Raw genomic sequence first — 27488 nt, forward strand, 5'->3', positions numbered from 1 at the left:
TAAACTATCTGTAGTATTTATAAATAACAATTAATAAGTTGATATTTTATCAACCTATTATAAACTTATAGTTTACACAGTGCAATCTTAAGTCTATATAATTTTAAGTTTTTTACTAAGCTAAGCTTGGTATAACATCTTGAGTCATTTAACATTCTACTAAAATATCACTCATCATCAGATGCTTTTGATTCCAAAACACTCTGTCCAGGAGTAGAATTAGCAATCCGCACTGCTGCACCAGATATAGTTTTTTGCAGCCGCTCATCTTCCACCTTCATAACCACCTTATTCACCACTGTAAAATCCAAGACCCCAGCCAAAACTAGTTTCCCAATAATTTCACCAAAACCATTTGGTGCTTTGGGTACATCAAGACTAACATCATCCAACATTGAGCCATAAAGTAAACATCCAAGCTCTATGTCTCCATCTGCAAGAACTTTCTCAGCAAACAGATACTCAAGAAGCTTCGCAACTGGTTCAGCACATGGAGAACTTTTCTCTAGTCCAAGGGAAATAGCTTCCTTGACAACCTCAGGGTGGTAAGCTGGAGAATTTAGTTCCTTCACACACTTAAGCGCTTCGTCCAAAAGTCTGACAATGAAATATTCCTCAACAAGATAGACTGTTTTTCTCTGAAGATTATTCAACCTTGCAGTTGTTTTGGTCATGGGGAGGAAGCCACCTGGGCTGGCATCCCCTAGATTCTGTGATTCTGAGTATTTTTCAGTGATATTTTTGGCTTTTACCTGCAAAAAATAAAGATATAGAAAAGGGATTGTTACACATTTACAAATGATCAGTACAACAAGAAGCAAATCGAAAGTTTATGGACACAACTTTTGTATAAGAAATTAACTATGCGTACCTCTTCAGGCCTGGCAACCCAATTGTTTGCTCTCAAATCGAGCAGATCACGAATCATGAACCTCAGTAGTGGGGCCAGTTGCGTGCTGGTGCTCATATCATTCAACTGCGTGAAGTACTCATCATTTTTACAGCGTGATGTTGGGCTCTCATCAAACTGCTTACCAAGAGTGATTAATAACTGGCATAAGGCTTCAACATTTTCTTCATTGGGTTGAAACTTGCTATCAGCTGGTCCAAGAAGCTTCTGATCACGTACACAAGTAACCATGAGCCATATAAATAACAGTCAATATATTTACAATATATTTGAACAATATATGGCATAAGCCTATTGTATAGAAAAATATTACATTTAGAAAGAAAATAAAGAAGGCAAAGAGAAAACACATAATGGATTTAACATGGTTCACCCTACATCATGAAGTAAGTTGAGATTTATCTTATTTATAAAATTTATATTAAAAAATATATATATAGTAAACTCTTTGAAAATTCAATCTTATCATAAAATAAAATACATCTTTTATCAAATTCCATAATGGAATCTTAAAATTTTCACTTTATCAATTTGGACAATTCTTTTTTAAGAGTACCATTGGACTAATCCAGATATTTGGTTCCCATATATTTTGTAGGCTAAATTATTAAAATGTTTAGACATCTTAATAAACTTGGACCTCGACTAATATCGGGTCTAATTATTTTTAACAAGATAGAGGGAGTCGGAATGAGAACCTGAACAACAAGATGAACAATCCTTTCAAACATCATCTTCTGCTTCATAAGCTCTCCGATTAACTGAATGTTTCCAAGAAAACGACGCCTGAGCATTCTTTCTCTAACCCTACGACCCATTGTTTGCTCTGGAGCAGTCATACACAGTAATTCTTTTGTCAGTTCGTCAGCACCCTCAAATGTCTCCTGGCATTTATTCAATAGGACTCGCATGACAGTTATGTTTCTACCATGAGGTTCATCAGATGGAAAACGCGGGAGCTTTTGATAAAGATCAGAACACAGGAGAGCGTACATAGGACAATAAGCAGGTTCTGTCACAGCCTTGTTATATATCAGTGTGACAGTCCCCTGTATTGCAAGTCAAAGGAAAATTTTCACAAAGGTAAACAAGAACAATGTTTCTAAAATTTGGCATTTGGATGTGTTAATTAATGAAACTTAAAAAAAAAAGAAAAAAAAGAAGCTTAACCACTAAGGTTTCAGCTGAATTAATTCCACTGTAAACGGGGTGATCCTGTAGCCGATCAAACTTAGCTGGGGTATGCTTGTTCAGTATCCTGCAACGGAATAGAAATTAGTATTCAGCATCACCTGCATCTTTTATAACTAAATGCTTTAAAACCAAGGCTATGCATTTGGGTTGGGGTTTTTCTTTCGTGGCCGGGGGATGTGCAAGTTACTGATAATAAAAAGGAATTACCGTATGACATTAAACAATGCTGTCATTAGGTTCAAGATTATTATGATATAAGTTATCTTTACTGTTTTGAAACAAGTGTCAAGGTCAACAGCGGCAGCTAACAAAAAGTTAAGGATATAAGAATGCACCGATTCGTTTAATCATTTAAAACTTACCCTTCACATCGCATCTCTTGTGAAGGACAGTACTAATAAAAAGTCATTACAAAAGACAATTCAAGGATGGAGGTGGAGATTTGTTAAGTCTAATCCATGAAAGGAATAAATTTGGAGGTTTTCTAGTTAGTTTTGCAACCCCACATTAGCTAAAAGAATAATATGGAGGTGCAATATTCCTATATATTAAGAATTTAAGAGTACTGTTAATCCCACATTGATAATATAATAAGGTAGAGAGGTTGGATAATCCCTATAAATAGAGTGATGGTTTAGTCTGATAGAGCATTTTTCTGACAACGTCTAGAAATTTCAAGATTTGGATTATTGTTAAAACTTGAAAAGGCTAACAAGGCTCAGAGTCAACAATCCACGTTAACTATTGATCTATTCATAATTTCATATAACAAAGGGGAAATCAAAGAGCTAATCAGCACATGAGGTAAGAATCATATATCCTGCAGAAGCAGCACAACTATGATATTTTAATATATTACCTATCTGCTGCTGTTTTCAAGATACATTCGTTTTCAGAGAGATTTTCCCTTCTAGCTGACCATGGTAAGTCAGATCTTTGTTGAGGTCCTCCCTGATAATTAAAACAACAGCAACAATTAGACTCAAGTATTCGAAATAAAGCCAAGGGAAAGCTGCAAATACACAAAGGCATAATTTTGATGTAAAAATTGCCCAGAAAAAGAGGCAAAGGATAAATTGCTGATTCTGACACATTCATACTTTCAAAATTAAATGTAGAAATTTCATTTAGACACAAGACCAAAAGTTTCCATTCTAAAGCTATTTTATATACAGTATAACAGAGTCTATCTCCTATCAGAAGTAAGGGAAGGATGTAAGCAAAGTTCAAAAGATCCAATTAATCATGCTTATATTCATGCATGTTTACAGCATGACCTACATGCATACATGCATAGTCTCAATTCAGCCAATTAAAGAAGAGAGAGTGAATCTATGATAATATATCTATCCTTTAAATCTTGAGACTTGAGAGGTTGCCCAATCTCGTATAGACTTTGTGACGGCTACAATGTTAAACTTTTGACTACAGGATATAGATGTAGTAATTTTATGAGTGTGTTTAGATTTTGCTTATTTTCGACAACTTATTTGCATAGTATTTATCAAAAAATATGATTTTTGATAATTTTTATGTTAAATGTGTTACACAAAAAGTTAAAAGTTAGATTATTAGAAAAAAGAAAAAAAAAAGACAAAAGGCAAAAAAAAAAAAAAAAATTTAAAGCAATTCCCCAACACACAATCACACGGTAATCCGTTTTCTTCTAGTGACAAACTTTTAGTTTTTATGTATAACTTTTTAAAATTTTGTTCTTTCTAATTTTTCAAAGTACAAGTATATTTCAGTGCATTTTCAATAAAAGCAATCAACAAAAAGAAAAATAAACTGATAATAAAGTAATGTAAAGTGCTGAAAGTTTATTTACTTTTTTTCTTCTAGGCAACCGTCGGTTTCTGGTCTCTGGATTATTTGTCAAATGCTGATTTAATTGTACCTAAAAAAGTGAGAATATATGTAAGTAAATAAGAATTTTCTTTTGTTGAGAAGTGCAAGTAAGAAAGTTACGGAACCAACCGACCGACACTACAGTGTGTGACAGTAAACTCATTAACAAAAAGTACAAGATTACTAGAACGTAAATTTCCTACTTTCAGAATCAACCAACCAATACACCAATTTAACACTAAATTTTATAACTTGGTAAACTGGTGGATCATGTAAGTGGTGAGGGAAAAAAATGCCCTGCTCATGAAATCTAATATAAGACAGATGGCAAGTGGTGTCATATTGGGTCTAGTATACTAGATGCAACAAGCCATGTTTGAGAAAAAGAATAATAGGTCCATATAAAAAGTGGTGGGCAGGAAGCATCAATATAGCATGTGTTCTATTTTTGTCACATGTTCGCATTGTGTTGGCTTCAGTGCATTGAAGCTAAGCCTTACTCATGAAATGGGGTATGAAAGCCTAGGGGCTTGTTTTTTTAAAGGGTATTCTTAGGGACCTGATGACAAAATCCTGCAGAGTTTCACTAATTAAGAGTATATAATCTAAAAGACTCACTAATAATAGTTATGTAATAATACAAGTTAGTATGAGATTTGATGATGAGTACTGACCATCTTATTCTTAGTAACATCCGAGTGAGGCTTAACATCAGATGCCACTAATTCCGGAAACATATCTAGCTCTCGCTGCTGCGTTGTTGCTTCTCGGATGTCGTTTGGATTTTGCTTTAGCTTTGAGTTTGGTCGGAGACTCATGCTTGAAAGACCAGCTGACAACATATATATAGCATAAGCTCAAAAAATAATAAATTTATGAGGTAGTAGGTAATTGATGACATGTTTGGTTCCCCGGAAAATGTTGAAAAAAATAAAATCAAATGAAACTATTTAATTAATGTCTTAAAGTTAAAACCCTGATATTTTATTTCAGAAACTGAACTTTATGAACCACATTATTTAAAAAAAGGAAACAATTCTTGCTCTCCTGTCTGAGCTGAAATTGACAAAACAATTTTCATTTCATGCTTCGAAATTAAAAACATCACAAACCGTAAATAAAATAAAATAAAATAAAATGCAAAAGCTTTGTGTACTTTTCCTTTCGTTTCACTCATTTTCTCATCAACCAAACAATAGAACATACAGTAAAAAAGGATTGATGTGTACGGACCGATCAATGCTTGCTCCATGAAGTAGATGATGTTGGAAGAATATATGGGAGAGGTATATACGTTGGAAGTCAGTTATCAATGGCTAGCAACACGAACTCCACGAAATTGCAGAGAGAGATCAGAATTGAAATTTTAGGATTTTGAGGTCTGGGTATGGATGTGTGAGTAATGGGAAAGTAAAGAAGTGAGAAGATATAAAGCACTGCAACCTTTACCATTACGTAAAGTCTTTAAGAACAGATACTATTTACAAACTCAAGTCATATGAACAGAATCAACAGACTACGATTATCAAAAAAAAAAAAAAAGAAAAAAAAAATAGCATCAACTGACTACGTGACATAAAGGTTTTAGAGTGGGGACAATAAACTTAGGTAAGGACATTCATCATATTATTGAATGTTGTAATTTGTAAAAAAAACCACTTAAAAAGCTATTTTAACACTCCCATTACCAAGAAATATACTACATCAGAGGTGTTATAGCAAAAATGTAGCAACCAACTACGATGATCTGTTATTGGTTTCTATTTCTCTTTCCTCTCATTTTGGCGGTGCTCCTCCTCCGCAAGGCTGGCTCTATCTATGAGGCAAGTGAGGCGATTGCCCAAGGTTTCAGGTGGAAGAAAGCCCCAAATTTAGGCTATAAATAAGTCTAAATAAAAATTAAAAATACTATAACTATTACAGATTTTATCATAAAATATTTACAAATTGATATGCTAATAAATATCTCCCACAGCTGAAACATTCTTTATCCCTCTCACAGACACAACAACCAAAGCAAAATTAAAGTCAAAAGAGGTCAAATAAATCAATTTCCAGCCTGTGTTCTTGTCCTCATAGTTTGCCGGCTTGTGTGTAAACAAAAGTGAAAAAAAAGGGTGATTCTTTTAACCCTGCTGCTAGTGGCAGTGTTGTTAACTCTGCTTCAGATTAAGTCTTCTTATCATAGACTATTTATATTATTAAAAATTATATATTATTTTTTATTACAATATAGACTATTTATAATATCCATAAAAAACAAATAATAAAAGTTGATATTTGATGAGTTTATATACAAAGTCACACAATCCAATCTTAAAGCCTATATAACATCTAGATAAACAAACTTTTTAACAAGTTCAACCTGTGTTTATAACAGCTCAATCCATTTACAAATCTACAAAATATCAGTCATCATCAGATGCATAATTGTGATTCCAAACACTCTATCCATGATTAACTGTCAGCTCCGCTCCATCAAATATAGCTTTCTGCAACCGCTCATCTTCCACCTTCTTCACCACCTTATTCAACACTGTAAAATCCAAGACCCCAGCCAGAACTAGTTTCCCAATAATTTCACCAAAACCATTTGGTGCTTTGGGTACATCAAGACTAACATCATCCAACATTGAGCCATAAAGTAAACATCCAAGCTCTATGTCTCCATCTGCAAGAACTTTCTCTGCAAACAGATACTCAAGAAGCTTCACAACTGGTTCAACACAGGGTGGACTTTTCTCTAGTCCAAGGGAAATAGCTTCCTTGACAACCTCACGGTGGTAATCTGGAGAATTTAGTTCCTTCACACACTGTAGCGCTTCGTCCAAAAGTCTGATAGTGAAATATTCCTCAATAAGAGAGACTGTTTTTCTCTGAAGATTACTCAACATTGCATCTCTTCTGAACCTGGGGATGTATTTACCTGGGCTGATGTTCCCCTGATTCTGCGATTCTGACTGTATTTCAGGGATGAATTTGGGTTTTACCTGGAAAAGCAAGGTAGTAAAGAGCTGGTTAGATAATCCAAGCCAAACCCATGCATGCACATTGCACAGACATATGATATCACATAATGATAACTTTCAAAAATAAAGATGACATTCGTCTCTATACCTCTTTACGTCTGGGAAGCCAGTTTTTTTCTCTCAAATCAAGAATGTCACAAATCATGTGCCTCAGTCGAGGAGCCAACTGAGGGTTTGTGCTCAGTAACTTCAATTGACAGTACATATCATTTATAGATTTTTGGTCCTCATCAAGATGCTTACCAACAGTGTTAAGTAACTGACATATAGCTTCCACGTTTTCCTCAGGTGGATCTAGAAGCTTCTGTTTCACGTATACAAGTGACATGAACGATATAAATAACAATCAAGATATTCTAAACTAGAGCTATATATGAACAGTGAATTGCTTGAACCACAGAACAGAGAAAGGAAGTTCAAATGGAACCTGAAAAATGTGATGAACGATTCTTTCAGATACCATCCCCTGCTTATAAAGCTCTCCAAGTAAACGGATGTTTCCAAGAAAATGAAGCTTGAGCATTCTTTCTCTAACCCTACGCTCTATCTTTTGCTCCGGAGCAGTCATATGCCTTAATTCTTCACTCAGTTCGTCAGGACGCTCAAATGTCTCCTGGCATTTATTCAGTAGGACTCTCTTGACAGTAATTACATTACCATCAGGTTCATCGGATGCTAAAGGTGGGAGCAGTTCATTGAGATTACTACACAGAAGAACGTACATGGGACAATATGCCGGTTCCATCACAGCCTTGTTATATATCAGTGAAATAGTCCCCTGTATTGCAAGTCAAAGGAACAATGTTTCTAAATTTGGCTTATGGATGTGCAAATTAATGAAACTTAAAATTTTAAAAAAAGAAAAGAAGAGAAGGTTGAGGGAGTGTTTAACCTTTAAGGTTTCAGCTGATTTAATTCCACTGCAAATTGGGTGATGTCGCAGATCAAACATAGTTGGGGTCTGCTTGTTCATTATCCTGCATTGGATTAGAAAATTGTATTCAGCATCACCTATTCACCCACATCTTTTATAACTAAATGCAATGATACGTTTAATCATATAGCAAATGCATCATCTTCATTAATTCTCTTTATCTTAGGAAAGGTTACAACCATTTGAAACTAACCCAGTCAATCACATGTATAAAAAGATAAAGGCGAAAAACACTTTTTAGCCTCTACATTTTCAGGCGATTCCCATTTTAGTCCCTACATTTTATTTTTACCGTTTTTAGTCTCTATCCTGAAAAATGCTTCCCATTTTAGTTCCTGCCGTTACATTAGAAACGGAAAAAGCTGATGTGGCAAATGGCAAGAATAAATAATATTAAATTAATGTCCACGTGACCTAAATTAATAATAAAAAATGTTTTTTGGCATTAAAAAATACCATGTCAGCATTTAAATTAAAAAAAATTAATTTATTAATTTTAACTAAATAAAAAAAATTAAAAACAAAATTAAAAACTAAGAATCATATGAATTGAGATCTAAGTGTGTCTTGAACAAGAACAACAATAACAAAAACCCAGATCCAAGAATACAAACCCACGCCCCAAATCACAAACCCATGGCTGACCCGTGACTGCCCTCAAATCACAACCACAAATCCACCGGAATCCGCCACATAACCATTAACAATCCACCACAAATCCAAAACAATAAACCCATCCACTACCCACACAAACCCATCGGAGCAAACTACCCCACCCAAATCTGATTTAAAAAAAAAAAAACTTAGCTAGTCCAGCCACCATGCCTCTCTGATCTAAGTACGAAACCCATCACCAAACTCCGATCTGTGAACGAAACCCACCAACAAACTCCAATCTCAGACATTGAAACCCACCACCAAACTTCAATCCAGCTACCAACCATTACCAATCCAGCCACCGAACGATCATGCAACCCGGCCATCACCGACCGACCCAAACTCCAACCACAACCACCGACCCAAACTCCGATCTGTGCCATCACCAAAACCCACCACCTAAAATTGTGATGATCACAAGGGAGGGTTGAGAGAGAAAAGATTTTCGGAGATTGAGGCCAGGGAGAAGTGTAGAGAGTTGAGAGATGAGAGTTTTGGAGTTTTGAGAGACTGGGAGAAGCGTAGTTAGAGAAAGCGTAGGATTGACTGATTATCGTTTCTGGGTTTGTGTTCTTGGATCTAGGTTTGTATTCTTGTTGTTCTTGTTCAAGACACATTTAGATCTCAATTCATATGATTTTTAATTTTTAATTCTGTTTTTAATTTTTTTTAGTTAAAATTAATAAATTAATAAATTTTTTTAATTTAAATGCTAACGTGGCATTTTTTAATGCCAAAAAACATTTTTTATTATTAATTTAGGCCACGTGGACATTAATTTAGTATTATTTATTTCTGCCGTTTGCCACGTCAGCTTTCTCCATTTCTGATGTAACGGTAGGGACTAAAACGGGAAGCATTTTTTAGGATAGGGACTAAAAACGGTAAAAATAAAATGTAGGCACTAAAATGGGAATCACTTGAAAATGTAAGGACTAAAATGTGCTTTTTGCCAAAGATAAAAGAAGAACAGCCATATGGTCACACTCTATGATAAACTTAAAACTATGCTGTAGCAATATTTTAAACATGATTTTGTTTAGTCTAGCCCACGAGATGAATAAATTTGAGAGATTTCTTAATTGACTTTAAATCCTACATTAGTTAAAAGAAAAATAAGGAGGTGCAATATTACTATATATGAAGAGTGCTACTCCCATATTGATAAGAAAATGAAGTAGGGGGTGCGATAGTCTTTGTAAACTGGTGATGTAGCCTTTTATATGTATGTAGGAGTTAGAAGAGAAAACTTTGTCTATTGAGAAAATCAGAGACTGAGTTTTGTCTAGTGTGCTAACGTGAAATCAACAAGATTGTCTGGTGGATTTTTTTGGTTGGTGTTTGTCAAATTTTGTATCTTCTCTTACTTGCCTCTTGTTGTTTTGTGTTTTTACAATAAATTGGTTTGCCAAACCATATCAATTTTTCTTTCTTTTGCTACTTGCCTTCATATTGTTTTGCGTGTCTTCACTACAAATTGGGATAAGAGCTATTAATTAGGCATTTAGGAGATTGCAAGCACAAAGTTTTGAGATCGAAGAAGACATCCTAGCACAATAAGGATTAATTAAAGAATTATATGGAAAGCAAAGAAATCTTTCTATGATGAATGGGAAGAGCTTGAGAAGAAGGTAGTAGGTACTATCTGTTTGAGAAGCTCTAGAGATAAGCTATAACAAATTGAATGAGACTTCTTTCCCACTAATTATGGAAAAATTAGAGAAGATATATGTTTCAAATTCGCTTACAAATAGTTAGTTGATGCAAGAGATGCAAGAAGATTTTTATTTAGTATTATTTATGTTTGCAAGTCAATTGTATTTTTATGTTTTAGGTCTTAGTAGTTTAGCAAGCTATTAGTATTTAATTTGGAAGCAAGATTATTTTTGTAATAAGGCAATTAGGGTTTCCTATGCTAATTAGAACTAGGCTTTAGCAATCCTTTATAAGCAACCTTTTGTATTTATTGAGGGGATAGTTGATATTTTGATGAATGAGAAAAATGGCTATTTGGTCTTTCTTTGGTCTGGTGATGACTCGAGATCCACCCTAGATGCTGAGTCCTAGTGGTTTCCCTGATGCTAAGTCCTAGTGGTTTCCCTAGTGCTGACTTCAAGCAAGGAAACTTGAAGAAAGAGTTGTATCAATTTAATATGGAGTAAGATACCAATATTAGGGATCACTTGAACGCATTTCATAGATTGACTACTCAATTTTCAAGCATGGATGCGAAAATTGAGGAGCAAGATTTGGCCTTGTTATTTCTAACTTCACTCTCTCCTTCATATGATTGCCTAGTGACTATACTGTTGGTTGGCAAGGAAACACTAAAGTTAGAAGAGGTTACAATAGTTTTTATAGATCAAGATGCTCAATAAGAATAAACAATTTTGACAATGGGGCATTTATGGTGAAATCTTATTCAAGTCATGGTAGCAGTATGTCATGCGGGAAGAATTATAGGGAGAAGCAAATATCAAATTCTAGACCGAAGAATGATATAAATTATTATTATTATTATTATGAGATGGGACAATATTAGTATCTATGCAAGAAGCTAAGATCTAAGTTAGAAGAGCTCAAGAAAAGTTGTGATTGTAAGAAGTTTGCATATGCAATGATTCTATATAGCGAGAATGAAGATTGTGGCGCTGTTCTGATGATTAGTAAAAGTATAGATTTAGTTTAAAAAATCATGAGTTTTGGATTCTGCTTGTTGCTTCGTATGTGTTAGAATAAAGATTGGATTGACACGTACAGGACTTGTGATGAAAGTTTTAATGTTGACTAATAGAAGAGAATGTAATGTTGCATGAATAGGGACCATAAAAGTAGAGATGTTTGATGGGATAGTGAAAATCTTGTGTAATGTGAAACAGGTACATGGGCATGAAAGAAATTTGATTTCTTTGGATCGGCCGTATTCCATGAACTAAGGATATTCTACAAAAGGTGGAGTTATAAGTTAGCAAATGTTCAAATGCGTTAGAGCAAGTTGATTGGTGAGACAGTTAAAGATGGAGCAAAATGCAAAGATGAGTCTTTGAGTAAAAAACAGCAAAGGAAAAATAACCATGGATGTAAAAAGGGTAAGATTTGTGGTCAAAATGAATGAAATGGTTGTACAAATGAGTTTGAATGAGAAGTTTAGGCATTGTGTGAACTCAATATATATCATCTCTTGTTAAGGACGTGTGGTAGAGCATTCCTACTGACAAGGAAGATGTAAAGAGGGTACTCAAAGGATACTAGCAAAGACAGCTCAAGGCTAGAGGTGGAGATTTGTTAAATCTAGTCCATGAAAGGATTAAGTTTGGAGGTTTTCTAGTTGGTTTTGGAATCCCACATTGATTAGAAGAATAATAAGGAAGTGCAATATTCCTATGTATTAAGAGTGTTACTCCTATGTTGATAATAAAAAAAGTAGAGAGGTAGGATAATCCGTAAAAATAGAGTGATGGTTTAGCCTTTATTATGGAAGGGTTTGGATACAGCGTTTTAAAGTCTGCGTTTTCAAGCCAATTATTTTGCTACAGTATTTTCAGTTTTCAGTTTTTAATTTCAACAAAAATAAGTTGTATCCAAATGGACCCTATGAGGCCGTTTGGATTGTGCGTTTACGCATTTCAGGTTTCAGCATTTTGGGTTTTTTTTTTTTTTCAACGTATGAACAGTAAAATCACATGAAGTTACTATGCAGAGACAAAAATCACTGTTTACATACTGTAGCAGTACTGTTCACGCACTATAGCAGCACTGTTCAAGCATTAAAAAAAATTAAAAATAGGTCCCACGGTACTATTCACACATTTAAAATTATTTTACTGCAGTATTTTCAGTTTTCAGTTTTCAGTTTCAGCAACAATAAGTTCAATCCAAATGAACCCTATGTGTGAGAGAGTTGGAAGACATAATTTTGTTTAGTGAGGAAATTAGCAATTTAAAAATGTCTGTGCAGAACAAGCATTACAAGTATTCACTAATCATTTCAATTTACGCATTTACCTTGTTACAAAAGAATGTTTTCAGTCTTAGGAACATAGAGCATTTTTTTGATAGCGTCTTAAAATTTCAAGATTTGGATTGTTAAAACTTAATAATAGGCTAACAAAGCTCAGTGTGCGCTTGGGAATAAATTAAAAAATCAGCTTATTTTACTATTCAGCTTATTTTTATTACTATTTATGAGTTCTACTACATTTTTTGGTACTATTTATGGGTTTCATTGTACTATTTCAACTAACTTTTACATTTTTTACGGTACTTTCAACTAAAAGTTTTCAGTTTCAATAAAATAAGCAGATCACAAACAAACCCTGAGAGTCAACAATCTATTCATAACTTCATATAACAAACAAAAATTCTAGCACTAAATAGCACATGAAGCAAGAATCATAAATCTTGCAGAAGCATCACAACTATGATATTTTAATATATTACCTATCTGCTGCTGTTTTCAAGACACGATCGTATTCAGAGAGATTTCCCCTTCTAGCTGACCATGGTAAGTTAGATTTGACTAGAGGTCCTCCCTGATAATTTAAAAACAACAATAACAATTAAACTCAACCCTGTGTTTGAAGTAATGCCATGGGAAAGCTGCAAATACACAAAGGCATAATTTTGATGAAAAAAACACCCAAAAATAGAGGCAAAAGATAAACTGCATGCCCTCCGACGCACATCCAACTAATTCTAACACATTCATAAGTTCAAAATTAAATGTTGAAATTTAATTCAGACACGAGACCAAAAAAATACCCATTCTAAAGCTGTTTAATATATAGTATAACAAAGTTTATTTCCTATCAGAAGTAAGGGATGGATCATGGATGTAAGCAAAGAAATTAAAACACTAGCTTATTTTTGGCATCAATAATTCAATATCAACTTATTTTGACCTGTTTCCCATATTCTTGGCATCAATATTAACTTATTTCCTATCATAAGCGTGTGTTATACACACATATAAAATGATACAATCGTGATTATATTCATGAATGTTTACATTCAAGCATCACCTACACACATACTTGTTAATAATACTTGTTAGGTTCTAAATGTTTAGAACAATTGGCAAATCGTGAACACAAACTTGTCTAGATATAGATCTTAGAGTCTATAGGTTTTATTAGACAATGCTCAATGTGATTCAAGTCAAGATTCAAAAACATACAAGCTGCAGGAAGAAGATTTCATAATCTGTCTGGTTCGATCGATCGAAAGACAGGCTCGATTGATCGAAAGTCGTATCTGCAAAATTTTAATTAGGCCCAAACAGTAGTTCAAGCCCATTTAGGATTAGGGTTTCTAATCTACTTCTTCCAGTATATAAAGGAAACTTTAAGCACGTTTTTATGTGGCTTTTCACAGAGAAAAGAGTGTACTTCTTTTGTATTTAGGGTTTTGTTCCTAAAAAGCTCTCTTATGTCTTCTACAGGTGCTATTCCTTGAAGAATCTCAAGATCCGGTATTGTAGAAGTTGCTGCCTTCTCTTGTCATCAAAGGTGTTGATGATCTAACCTTCAAGGGTAGTCTTGGAGTCACAAACAAGAGAGTTTGTGTTGTTAAACTTTTGAGTGGGATCTCAAAGTCACAAACGGGGGTGTTTGTGTTTTGCAAAGGCCAAAGAAAGAAGGAGTCCGTGGATTCGGAGCTTGCACGTGGTCGTGTCAGTAAGTTCTACTGGTGGGTAGCAATAAGAAGTCGAGCGTGGGGGCTTGTAAATCTTATTGTATGAACTTCGATTCTTTCTAGTGGATTTGCTTTTTACCTTGAGGATAACTAGGTTAAATCCTCCCCAGGTTTTTTACCGGTTTGGTTTTTCTGGGTTATCATATCATTGAGTTATTTATTTTTCCGTTGCTTTGCATGATATAATCTTTGTAATTGTGATAACCTAGATTTGTTAAATTGGGTTAAGTAACAACTTGGTTAATTACCTAGGTTAAATCAATTGTGTTTTAAAGGGTCTAAAAACCAACAATACTCAATTCAGGCAATCAAAGAAGAAAAGGTGAATCTATGATAATATATCTATTCTTTAAATCTTGAGAGGTTGCACAATGTTAAACTTTTGACTTCAAGATATGAATGTAGTAATTTCATCAAAGTAATGTAAAGTGCTGAAAGTTTATTTACTTTTTTTCTTCTAAACGGGGGCAACAATTGGCTTCTGGGCACCTGATTGTTCTCCGGATTATTTGTCAAAGGCTGATCAAATTGTACCTAAAAAAAATGAGAATATATATAAGTACAGTAGTGAGTATCCCAATCCTGACAGCAAACTCATTAACAAAACAGATTCCTAGAACGTATAACAGTCAGGTTGATATACTTTAGGGACCCAACCAACCGATACACCAATTAATTTTTCACACTTAAATTTTATAACTTGCTAAACAAGTCAATCATTTGGGTGGAGTGTCATGTTCATTGGACCCGATACAAAATGTTAAACATGTGGCGCATTGTATTAGGTTCAGTATACAAATCCCGAAAAACCAAAAAAATATTGTAGGGCCATATAAAGAGTGGTTGGCATAGAGTATCCACCATTTATAATCAACCATTCGATAGTGGAATTGGGTATGAAAGTGTGTCCAAGATTTATCCTGAACGCATAAAAAACATGCAGAGTTTCACTAAATACAAATAAAGTGTATAGAATCTAAAAAAGCTCAGAAATAACATATAATAGTAGCTATAGTATGAGATATTGATGACTAACCATCTTATTCTTAGTAACATCCAACTGAGGCTTAACATCATCAGATGCCACTACTGCTTCCGGAAACATATCAAGCTCTCGCTGCTGCGTCGTTGCTTCTCGGATGTCGTTTGGATTTTGCTTTAGCCCTGAGTTTGGTCGGAGACTGATGCTTGAAAGACCAGCTGACAACATATATAGGAGCAGCTCAAAATCAATAAATTTGGGAGGTGGTAGGTAATAATGATCTGTTCGGTTCCCGGGAAAAAGTTGAAAAAATAAAAATCAAATGAAACCATTTAATGTTGTAAAGTTAAAACCCTGACTTTTTTTTTTTTAAGAAACTGAACCTCATAGAAATTACCACATTATTTTAAAAAAGGAAACAATTCTTGCTCTCCTGTCTGAGCTGAAATTGACAAAACAATTTTCATTTCATGCTTCGAAACTAAAAAAACAGCACAAACGTAAATAACAAAAAAAGCTTTGTGTACTTTTCCTTTTGTTTTCTCATCAACCAAAAAATAGAACATATGGTAAAAAGGATTGATATGTGTACGGACCGATCAATGCTTGCTCCATGAAGTAGCTGATGTTTGGAAGAATATATTGGAGAGGTATATACGTGGGAAGTCAGTTATCAACGGCTAGGAACACGAACTCCACGAAATTGCAGAGAGAGAGAGAGAGAGAGAGAGAGAGAGAGGAATTGAAATTTCAGGATCTTGAGGTCTGGCTATGGAGGAAGGGCCGTAAGTTGTAACTGGATATATGAGTAATGGGAAAGTAAATAAAGTGGAAAGATAAAAAGCGTTGCAACCTTGACAATTACGTACAGTCTATCAGATAGATACTAAAGTCAAATCATATGAACAGAGTCAGTGAACAGACTTCGTGACATAAAGGTTTTAGAGCAGTGACAAGGTTTGGGAGAATTTTTTTTTGCATTTAGCATTATTTTTGAAACATTTTAATTAGTTGTCATGTTTGTAAAATTATTTATGAACTAGTATCTTGAGATTTTAAAATTCAAATTCAAATATGGATCTTGAGTCTCGACCCAAGTTGCAAGTGTTGGCAATTTGATGTGAAAAAAAATTCATGTGGAATTTAAGGAGGTGTTTGGTAGAGTAGTTTGAGAAATGTTGTTTGTAGTTTTTTGAAATACGTATAGGTGAAAAAGTGTGTGAAAATGTATGTAATATTATTTAAAATGAGAAAATGTGAGTTTGAGATTGATAACTAAACAAGCCCTAAGTATTTAAGACTTGAGTTCCTGCATTCTTCTGGTCTGTTCTTCTTTTTCTTCTTTAGATCTTCCTAGTCTATTCTTCTTCTTCCTCTGATCTTCTTCAAATCTTCCTCTTCAGATCTACTTCTTCTTCAGATTCTTCAAATCTTCTTCTTTATCCTCTCCTCGGTCTCGGTTTACTTCTTATTCACGCTCTATGAAACTCAAGTCTTAGAGACTAAGTTTCACGTGGCAAAATTCTCCATGTCAGCAATTAAAACTCGAGCCTTAAAGGCTCGAGTTTCTTCACTAAACTCTAGCCTCAAAGGCTCAAGATGTTACTTTCCTCAATAGTTTCAAAACCTTGCTTGCTAAAGAAATAGTTTCTATAATCATGCTAGAGGGCAAATATCCCCAAGTTTGGGATGGAATGGGATATTGGGTAAAACTTGGGTAAGTGCATTCACATCGAATATTGTAATTTGTAAAACCACTTAAAAGCTATTTTAAGACTCAACACCAAAAAAATATACCACATTAGAGGTGTTATAGCAAAAATTTAGCAACTAGCTACAGTAACTAGTTGCTACTCATACTTTATTAGTTTTAATTTCTCTCTCCTCTCTCATCACTCCCTCTCGCCAGACTCATTTCTCTCTTCTCTCCTCTCTCATCTCTTCACTCTCCTCTCCTTTCATCTCGGCATCATTGGTTGCTCTTTGCAATGGTTTTTGGTGTTGTAGGACGTTGCTTGTCACTGTGGGCAGCTTGTGTGGTGGTTTTTGGTGTAGCTGGGTTTTGGTGGAGTTAGGGTTTGATTGTGTTGGTTTTTGGTTGGTTTGGATCGATGGTTGTCATATGGTTGGTGTTGGTATTGGTGTTGGTGTGGCTGCAGTATGGTTGGTGTTTGTGAAAGTGGTGGTGTGGCTATGGAATGGTTGGTGGCTTGCTATGAAATGAGTATTTGGCTATGGGTATGGCTATTTGTAGGTGTTTTATGGATGTGGGTTTGGGTTTAGGTGTTTGGCCAAGGGTATGGCAGTTTGTGGTTGTTCTGTTGTTGTAGAATGGTGTTCATGGGTGTCTCTAGTTTTTGTTGGTTTATTTATTTATTTTTATTTAATGGATAGAAATTGTTTACATTATTTTAATGGGTTGTATGTTAAAATAGGAGATATGATATAGAGTGTATTGTAAAGGGATGTGTTAAAATACATAAAGTAACTTTTTGAGGAGCTAAAAGTTAAATTTTTTAGCTCATCGAATGTGAATGCCTAGCAAGGTTTGGGATGAAATGTGATATAGTGATAGCAATATGTATTGGGTTGGTTATGAATTTCGGATTATTATTATTATTAAATTAAAGATCATTTTTTTAATCCATCACAGTTCCACAAAGAAAAAATCCCTTCAAATTCGCATTCAAAAGCATATTCAAATTGAAAGGCAAAGATAGAGAAATATATACAAAAATCCATTATAATCATCGTCATATTTATATTGAAGGGTTACTAAGGATTTGTTGTGGGTATTTGTTGTTCGGTTGAAATTGGAGGTGGTGGGTTTGAGAGTGATGAAGTGGAAAAGAGATGGTTTGTCCAAAGCGGTGGTTGGCCATGGATTGTAGCATGACTGATGGTGCTAGCAGTCTCTTGTTAGTGGTGCCAGTGAAGGTTGGTGGTCATGGGGATGTACTGGGTTTTTAATTTATTTTGGGTAAGAATTTAATTAACCAGGTGTACATGTGGCAAGTTTTTATTTGTAGAACATATAATAGAGCATAAAAAATGATATAGAAGATTTAGACTTGACACAATAAGGCTCAAAATGAATATTAGCGTTGTATGCACTACCACCTAACACCCTCCAAAACCAAGTAAGCAACCCAAACTCAAACCAAGCCAAATTTGGCACAAAAATTAATATTAGTGACAAGATATGGGGATTGACATATTTATAAGATGGTGAGTTCTAATATGGTAACTATTGTACCTGGAATATCTTAAAAGGAAACACATTGGATACAAAAGGGATTTGAAGGAATGCATATTTTATCATTCATTAATCCATTAAAATATAATGTTACCACAAACTTCTCCAATAAAACAAAATTTGGGACGGGGTGAGGCATGTCAAGCCCATAAGGCTTGGCAAATTTGTCACCTCAATGTACTTATGCAAAGTATTACATTAGGACTATTTACTAGTCGGATTGTAAACAAATCGAGCCTAACCATATATTACAAATTTGGAATTGCTTATTTAATTTTATTTTAAACATGAGTTGAGCTCAAGTTCATCACAAACTAAACAATATGTTTAATTTTGATTCATTTTTTTGTTGAAATAAGCTTAAGCTTGTTTATGAGTTATGCAATTAACTTACTATTTTCTCATATATAATAAACACAACAACTTTTTTTTTTTACCGCACACAAACCTATTCGCATACTGTATAATTGAACTATAGTTGAAATTATAATATTTGAGTTAGTTAGATAGAATGAATTTTGTTTATAAGTTTATAAAAATTAGATTCACTAACCATATATTATTAAAATATATATTATTTTTTATTAAAAAATAGACTATTTATATTATCTATAAATAACAAATAATAAAAGTTGATATTTGATGAGTTTATTTACAAACTCACGCAATCCAATCTTAAAAGCCTATATAAAATCTAGATAAACAAACTTTTTACCAAGTTCAACCTGTGTTTATAACAGTTCAATTCATTTACAATTATACAAAATATCAGTCATCATCAGATGCTTAATTGTGATTCCAAAACACTCTGTCCAGACGAAGTTGAATTAACAATCAGCTCTACTCCATCAAATATAGCTTTCTGCAACCGTTCATCTTCCACCTTCTTAACCACCTTATTCACCACTGTAAAATCCAAGACCCCAGCCAAAACTAGTTTCCCAATAATTTCAACAAAACCATTTGGTGCTTTGGGTACATCAAGACTAACATCATCCAACATTGAGCCATAAAGTAAACATCCAAGCTCTATGTCTCCATCTGCAAGAACTTTCTCAGCAAACAGATACTCAAGAAGCTTCACAACTGGTTCAACACAGGGTGGACCTTTCTCTAGTCCGAGGGAAATAGCTTCCTTGACAACCTCCGGGTGGTAATCTGGAGAATTTAGTTCCTTCACACACTGAAGCGCTTCGTCCAAAAGTCTGATAGTGAAATATTCCTCAATAAGAGAGACTGTTTTTCTCTGAAGATTACTCAACATTGCAGCTTTTTTGATCGTGGGGATGAATTTCCCTTGGCTGGTGTTCCCTTGATTCTGCGATTCTGAGTGTATTTCAGGGATGAATTTAGGTTTCACCTGGAAAAGCAAGGTAGTAAAGAGATGGTTAGATAATCCGAGCCAAACCCATGCATGCACATTGCACAGACATATGATATCACACAATGTTTCTTTCAAAAACAAAGATGACATTCGTATCTATACCTCTTCACCTCTGGGAACCCAGTTGTTTTCTCTCAAATCAAGAATGTCACGAATCATGAAACTCAGTCGAGGGGCCAATTGTGGGTTTGTGCTCAGTTCCTTCAATCGGCTAAAGTATATATCAGTTAAAGCCCGTGATTTTTTGCGGTCAAGCTTCTTACCAATAGTGTTAAGTAACTGACATACAGCTTCCACGTTTTCCTCCGGAGGTTCTAGTAGCTTCTGTTTCACGTATACAAGTGACATGAGCAATATAAATAACAAGCAAGATATTCTAAACTAAAGCTATATATGAACAGTGAATGGCTCCAAAGACAGACCAGAGAAGGGAAGTTCAAATGGAACCTGAACAATGTGATGAACGATTTTTTTAGTTACCATCTTCTGCTTATAAAGCTCTCCAAGTAAACGGATGTTTCCAAGAAAACGAAGCTTGAGCCTTCTTTCTCTAACCCGGCGCTCCATCTTTTGCTCCGGAGCAGTCATTTGGCTTAATTCTTCCCTCAGTTCGTCAGCACGCTCAAATGTCTCCTGGCATTGATTCAGTAGGACTTTCTTCAAAGTAATTTCTTCACCATCAGGTTCATCAGATGGGAAAGGTGGGAGCTGTAGACTAAGATCGCGGCACAGAAGAGCGTACAGGTGACAATATGCTGGTTCCATCACAGCCTTGTTATATATCAGTGAAATAGTCCCCTGTATTGCAAGTCAAAGGAACCATGTTTCTAAATTTGGCTATGAATGTGTAAATTAATGAAACTTAAAAATAAAAAATAAACAAGGGAGGGGGGTGCTTAACCACTAAGGTTTCAGCTGATTTAATCCCACTGTAAATTGGGTGATCTTGTCGCAGATCAAACATAGTTGGGGTATGCTTGTTCATTATCCTGCATTGGAATAGAAAATAGTATTCAGCATCACATATTCACCTGCATAAACATTATTTTGTTAAGTCTAGCCACAAGATGAATAAAATTTAGAGATTTCTTAATTGATTTTGAAATCCTACATTAGTTAAAATAAAAATAAGGAGATGCAGTTTTAACATATATGTATTGTTGGGTTAAGAAAGATTAACCCTGGTTAATTAATTCAATTACCTAATTTGATTAATTAGGTCAAATTACATGCAAATCATCAAGACACCAAAAAATCACCAAATAAACTAAATGCAGCGGAAATTAAATAAACATGGTAATTTGTTGACAAACGAGGAAAACTTCTCTCAAGTCAAAAACCCATTGAGTGAATTTCTTGTCACCACTTCTAAAAATCCACTAATCAATAATCAAGCGGTTACAAGTATGAGGAATCTTACCACTATCCTGGCCTATCCCAATATACCAACCTACAATTGAACATTTGCTTCAATACACAATTGAACTTAATCATGTAGCAGACGTTTTTCCTTTGTTGCAAAAATCTCCAATCTGTGACTAGCTCCTTTGCACAGATCCTAGTACGTGATTAACTCCAGCAACTTGATTTATTGTTGTTAGCTACAAAGTTTTTCACTTCATAAACAATGAAGATCAGGAAGCATTTGATTACAAAATCCTAAAGCGCACAAACGAAGAAACTTTTCACAGAGTATATATGTTCTAGGTCTTTATTTTCGTGTATAATGACTTTTAAAATAAGTCTTATATATGACTAGAGTTGTAAGAAGAGAAATCCTAATCATTCAAATCATCATGGGCCGAGTTTCAGATATGAGATTTCTAAAATCGTAGATCAAGCTTGTGTCGAGCTTCTCCATTAATCTTAGATAGCAACATCTATCAAGCTAGTTTGGAGATTTAATGAAACAACTTTGCTTCACTCGTTTCTTGGATTAACCTCCATGTCTTTAATGATACCACTTGATATGTTTGAACAACATACTACTTGATACATTAAATCCAACTTAGATTTACCCAATTATAAATAAAGTGCGTTTTGTCAAATGATTAGCCAATTATATAGAAAATATAATCCTAACATATATGAAGAGTGTTACTCCCATATTGATAAGAAAATGAAGTAGGGGGAGTGATGTCCTTGTAAATTGGTGATGTAGCCTTTTATTTGTATGTAAGCGTTAGAAGAGAAAACTTTTGTCTGTTGAGAAAATTAGAGATTGAGTTTTGTCTAGTGTGCTAATGTGGAATCAACGATCATGTTTGGTGGATTTTATTGGTTGGCGTTTATCAAATTTTGTATTTTCTGCTACTTGCATTTTTTCTGACAGCATCATGAAATTCAAGATTTGGATTGTTAAAACTTGAAATGGCTAACAAGGCTCAGAGTCAACAATCCACATTAACTATTGATCTATTCATAATTTCATATAAATAAAGAAAATCAAAGAGCTAATCAACACATAAGAATCATAACTCCTATAGAAGCAGCACAACTATGATATTTTAAAATATTACCTATCCGCTGTTGTTTTCAACAGACGATCGTATTCAGAGAGATTTCCCCTTTTAGCTGGTAAGTTGGATTTGACTAGAGGCCCTCCCTGATAATTTAAAACAACAATAACAACAACAATTAAACTCAACCGTGTTTGAAGTAATGCCAAGGGAAAGCTGCAAATACACAAAGGCATAATTTTGATGTAAAAATCACCCAAAAAAAGAGGTAAAAAATAAATTGTATGCCCTCCGATGCACATGACATCCAACTAATTCGGACACAACTTCAAAATTAAAGTTTGAAATTTAATTCAGACACAAGACCAAAAATACCCATTCTAAAGCTGTTTAATATATAGTATAACAGAGTTTATTTCCTATCAGAAGTAAGGGATGGGTTGGGTCATGGATGTAAGTAAAGAAATTAAAAACACTTGCTTATTATTATTGGCATCAATAATTCAATACCAACTTAATTTGACCTTTTCCCATATTCTTGGCATCGATATCAACTTATTTCTGATCATAAGCGTGTGTTGTACACACATATAAAATGATACAATCATGCTTATATCCGTGTATTTTTACATTCAAGCATCACATACACACATGCCAATAAGTCTCAATTCAGCCAATCAAAGAAGAGAACGTGAATCTAAGATAATATATCTATCCTTTAAATCTTGAGAGGTTGCCCAATGTTAAACTCACGACTTCAAGATATAAATGTACTAATTTCATTAAAGTAATGTGAAGTGCTGAAAGTTTATTTACTTTTTTTCTTCTAAACGGGGGCGACAATTGGTTTCTGGGCACCTGACTGTTCTCCGGATTATTTGTCAAAGGCTGATCAAATTGTACCTAAAAAAAATGAGAATATATATAAGCAAATAAGAAAGTTAGATGAAAAAAAAAAAAAAAAAGTTCTGCAAAACAGACAGTACTGTAGCGAGCGTCCCAATCCAGACAGCAAACTCAGGTTAATATACTTTTAAGGACCCAACCAACCAATACACCAATTTCACACTCTAATTTTATAACTTGCTAAACAAGTACATCATTTGGTCCAGTGCGGTCATGTTCATAGGACCCAATACGAAATATTGGACACGTGGTGGCATTGTATTAGGCTCAATACACATACTCAAGTCAAATCCGGAAAGCCCAACAAATAAATATAAACAGTGATTAACAGAAAGTATTTATTTTGAAGTAAAATATTTTTTCATTTTTAAGAATTTATTTATAGATAAAATATAGTTAAATTTGTAAATATTTTCTGTCAGTAAAATCTTTAATAAAAAGTTGTAAAAATTTTTATCTTTAAAAATTTGGTAAAACACTTTCCAAAACACACAAGGTAGCTTCCCCTCCCCCATTTGGTCACTTGGTCATTGGTCTAATGGCCGAAGCGAACCGGTGGCAAGATACGCCTCACTAGCAACCGGTGCCCACAATTCGATGGTTGGAGACGCCACATTGCAGATGCAATCGATGTTAGATGTTTGGTAAAGACATCATTTTGTTGACTAATATTGGCGGTCCGGTCACCAAAGATACCCCTCCAATGGTGATTGCCTGTAGTCCAATTGTTGGAGTCACCACTCTAACTGTTGGTTCCAACGGTCTAGTCACAAGACCTGTGGCACTAACAGCTTCTGCGTTGAGCCATCGTTTTTGATGGGGTGCTTGAAAAATTTTACTTATCATACTAAACTCTAAAAAAATATTTTATTTAAAATATTTTACATATGTAAAGTTTTTTACATGTAACTTTACGTCTGAAAATAATCACTTTAAAACAAACAAACGGAGCGTCATAGTTAATCTCATAAGTGAAATAGGGCATGAAAGTGTGTGTCCGAGATTTACCCTGAACAAATAAAAATCATGCAGAGTTTCACTAAATACTAGTAAAGTGTATATAATCTAAAAAAAAAAAAAAAAAACTCACAAATAATATAATAGTTATGTAATAGTAGCTATATATATAGTATGAGATATTGAAGACTGACCATCTTGGTCTTAGTAACATCTGACTGAGGCTTAACATCAGATGCCACTTCTGCTTCCGGAAACATATCAAGCTCTCGCTGCTGCGTCTTCGCTTCTCGGATGTCGTTTGGATTTTTCTTTGGCCCTGAGTTTGGTCGGAGACTGATGCTTGAAAGACCAGCTGACAACATATACATACAGGAGCAGCTCAAAATCAATAAATTTGCGAGGTGGTAGGTAATAATGATCTGTTTGGTTCCCGGGAAAAAGTCGAAAAAATAAAAAACAAATGAAACCATTTAATGTGGTAAAGTTAAAACTCCGATTTTTTTTCCCCGGAAACTGAAGCTCATAGAAATTACCACATTATTTAAAAAGTAAACAATTCTTGCTCTCCTGTAAAAGCTGAAATTGACAAAACAGTTTTCATTTCATGCTTCGAAATTATTATTTTTTTTATTATAAAAAAAACAGCACAAAACGTAAATAAAATAAAATAAAACTTTGTATACTCTTCCTTTTGTTTTAATTTCTCAGCAACCAAAAAATAGAACATATGATAAAAAGGATTGATATGTGTACGGACCGCTCAATGCATGCTCCATGAAGTAGCTGATGTTGGAAGAATATATGGGAGAGCTATGTACGTTGGAAGTCAGTTATCAACGGATAGGAACACGAACACCACGTGATTGCAGAGAGAGAGAGAGAGATCAGAATTGAAATTTTAGGATTTTGAGGTCTGGCTATGGAGGAAGGGCATGTAATACGTTGTAACTGGATGTGTGAGTAATTAATGGGAAAGTAAATAAAGTGAAAAGAATAAAAGCGTTGCAACCTTAAGCCTTACGTAAAGTCTTATGAACAGATACTACTGAGAAGACATATGATTATGAATAAGGTCAAAAGACTACGTGACGTAAAGGTTTTAGAGTGGGGACAATAGACTTAGGTAACAAGGTTTGGGATGGAATAGAATATAGGGTGTTTATCAAAAATAAAAAATAAAAAAGGAATAGAATATTGGGTAAAAAGTTGGGTGACAAGATTTGGGATGGGATGCGATACATGGATAACGATATATGTCGGTTTGGTTCCGAATTTTAGATTGTTATTATTATTAATTATATTTAAAAATATCATTTTCTTGAGCCAAAAAAAAAAGGGCAATTGTTTACTAGCATTTTTGCCTGAGCATGGGTCGGGTTTGGGCCAGTTGATGCTCAATTTGTCACTTGATTTGATGAGATTAGGATTTAATAAGCTTGAACGGATTTATATTGAAAAGTTAATGATGTCCTATCTCCGACTACAATTTCATTTCGAATTGTTGACTGTTTATGTCGAGTGAGAAAGCAAAGCGATGTTGACAAGGAAGGAGAAGTATAAAAATGCATGAAAGACAAAGGAAGGGACCACAACACACGTGTGGAGGCACAAAGACGTTAGATTTAGCCTCCCATGACCATAACCTACCCTTCTACGGTGGTGGTAATGGGCGTCACAACCTAGATTTAGCCTACTTTGGTCGGTTAGTTTCGACCATTCAAATTTCCTTAAATTGATGCCCCACATAATCATGTTTCAAGGCATGGAACCCACTGTCAACTTGAAATTGATTTAAATTTGTTTGGGTAAACTTTAATCAAATAAGTGAGTCCTGTCTCCTGGCGTTTGCTCACCCCCACCAATGTGACTTTACATTCCATTTGTTTTGAAGTAATGTATTTTCTCATTTTTAAGTGTTCATTTGCATATAAAATGTGGTTATCTTATAAAATATTTTTCGTTGACTAAAAAATCCTTTAAAAAAGGTTATATGAAATATTTCTGCTATTGTGATATGCTTAGATAGTTGATCTAGAAGTTGCTGAATCTCTTGCCATCAGATGGACAATGTTCGTAGCTCGGCAAATAGGCCATACTGAGGTGATTTTTGAAGGGGAGCCGAAAGCTGCAATTGTGAGTCAAAAGCAGATAGTTTCAGTTTGTTTTTGTTGTAACTTATAACTAATATTCATATTTGTGACGTAGGGTCAAGCCGACCTTGTTTACAAACTGTACCATTTAGTAAAAGGAAAATAACACTTTAATTGCAGTTTTAAGGCTGTGTTTGGCTCTATGTAAATGGATTTTCATGCGTTTGGTTGGGCTGCGGAAAATATGATAGAAAACGATTTTAGGTGTTTGTCTTGGATGGAAATAGTTTTTCCAGTATATATTTTTCCTTGTTTGGTTTGTTCATAAAAATTACAAAAATATATGACATGTAAAATAATAGTGAATTTGATCCTTCCTATTAGCTTGCAAATATGCATTAGAAACCCAAATTAACATATAGAGGTAAACATCCGAATAATATTTTCATAATATATAGATCATAAATACATAAATGTAACATTCATCATTGGAGGTAAACCTCCATGGTCTACAAAAATGATAACTACAACAGGTACCTGAATGTTACACATGTACCCCATGCCTACACTAAAGATATATGACTTGGGCCATTGTATCATCTCAAATCCACAAAATACTACATCCTACAATCAAGGTACATAACTGTTATCCCTCGGAGCATAACAGTCCACAAAATATAGATACCACCATCAGAAGTTCAAGGTTAGTAATACATACATACCCTACTTATACCAACTGATGTTTATAGTTAATACATATTTGTCACATAAATGGTATCATTAGAGGTGAATAGTAAAAAATGGCACCATCACAAAAATATCCTATCATAACTAGTCAACACCAAACAAAGTCATCAGAGTTGAGTAAAAAAGAACTATTCATCCAAAGCTTCCAAAGCTTAGCATTCTTTGCCAAAAATCTCCTAGCTGCCTTCTTGTTTTCACACAAATGATCAAATGTAGTTGCAAGCATATTTTCACTATACCCCTCCGATGCCATGGCCATTACCTCGTAGCAAAGAGCAACGTAATCAACAAGCCTCCGATTGATTTCTTTCAAGGCCACAATAATTTCCTTCAACTGCTCAAATAGATCAGTGAGAACACTGTCATCATTAGGAGGTGCTTAGACAAATCGTTGTGGGTCTTATCAGCAGTGATAGCCCATTCAATTCAAGCCCATTT

The 27488-nt window shown here is 34.4% G+C and overlaps 2 protein-coding genes across 3 annotated transcripts; both read right to left on the minus strand.

The window, feature by feature from the left end:
- On the minus strand, positions 1 to 16010 carry LOC115973862. Its single transcript, XM_031094101.1, has 16 exons — positions 15845 to 16010; positions 15303 to 15466; positions 14714 to 14800; positions 13013 to 13104; positions 7874 to 7958; positions 7409 to 7759; positions 7070 to 7285; positions 6403 to 6942; positions 5159 to 5252; positions 4627 to 4784; positions 3933 to 4001; positions 2964 to 3055; positions 2081 to 2168; positions 1609 to 1959; positions 872 to 1117; positions 1 to 752 (listed from the first exon to the last, which is right to left on the minus strand). The coding sequence occupies exons 1-16, from the start codon at positions 15861 to 15863 to the stop codon at positions 168 to 170; spliced, it is 3237 nt and encodes a 1078-aa protein (XP_030949961.1). The 5' UTR covers positions 15864 to 16010; the 3' UTR covers positions 1 to 167.
- A 3169-nt stretch (positions 16011 to 19179) lies between these two features.
- Positions 19180 to 25159, minus strand: LOC115977272 (eukaryotic translation initiation factor-like). 2 transcript variants are annotated; one of them, XM_031099038.1, is made up of 8 exons: positions 24971 to 25159; positions 24405 to 24565; positions 23164 to 23250; positions 22408 to 22493; positions 20790 to 20877; positions 20369 to 20686; positions 19991 to 20212; positions 19180 to 19864 (listed from the first exon to the last, which is right to left on the minus strand). In XM_031099038.1, exons 1-8 carry the CDS (start codon positions 24987 to 24989, stop codon positions 19283 to 19285), a joined length of 1563 nt encoding a protein of 520 aa, XP_030954898.1. In that variant the 5' UTR covers positions 24990 to 25159; the 3' UTR covers positions 19180 to 19282. The 2 variants fall into 2 exon arrangements, with proteins under 2 accessions (XP_030954898.1, XP_030954897.1); XM_031099037.1 differs by having other exon boundaries at positions 20336 to 20686.
- Between the last annotated feature and the right edge of the window lie 2329 nt (positions 25160 to 27488).

The sequence above is a fragment of the Quercus lobata genome, chromosome 2 (assembly GCF_001633185.2).
Source record: "Quercus lobata isolate SW786 chromosome 2, ValleyOak3.0 Primary Assembly, whole genome shotgun sequence".
Lineage (NCBI taxonomy): Eukaryota > Viridiplantae > Streptophyta > Magnoliopsida > Fagales > Fagaceae > Quercus > Quercus lobata.

What these genes read in the sequence shown, in the direction of transcription:
- LOC115977272 (XM_031099037.1), bottom strand. An exon ending in TTGAAAACAACAGCGGATAG is followed by an intron (nt 20,878 to 22,407) that starts GTAATATTTTAA and finishes ATTCCAATGCAG; the next exon opens with GATAATGAACAAGCATACCC. An exon ending in AATCAGCTGAAACCTTAGTG is followed by an intron (nt 20,687 to 20,789) that starts GTTAAGCACCCC and finishes CTTGCAATACAG; the next exon opens with GGGACTATTTCACTGATATA.
- LOC115973862 (XM_031094101.1), bottom strand. An exon ending in AATCAGCTGAAACCTTAAAG is followed by an intron (nt 7,760 to 7,873) that starts GTTAAACACTCC and finishes CTTGCAATACAG; the next exon opens with GGGACTATTTCACTGATATA. An exon ending in GGGTTGCCAGGCCTGAAGAG is followed by an intron (nt 753 to 871) that starts GTACGCATAGTT and finishes TATTTTTTGCAG; the next exon opens with GTAAAAGCCAAAAATATCAC.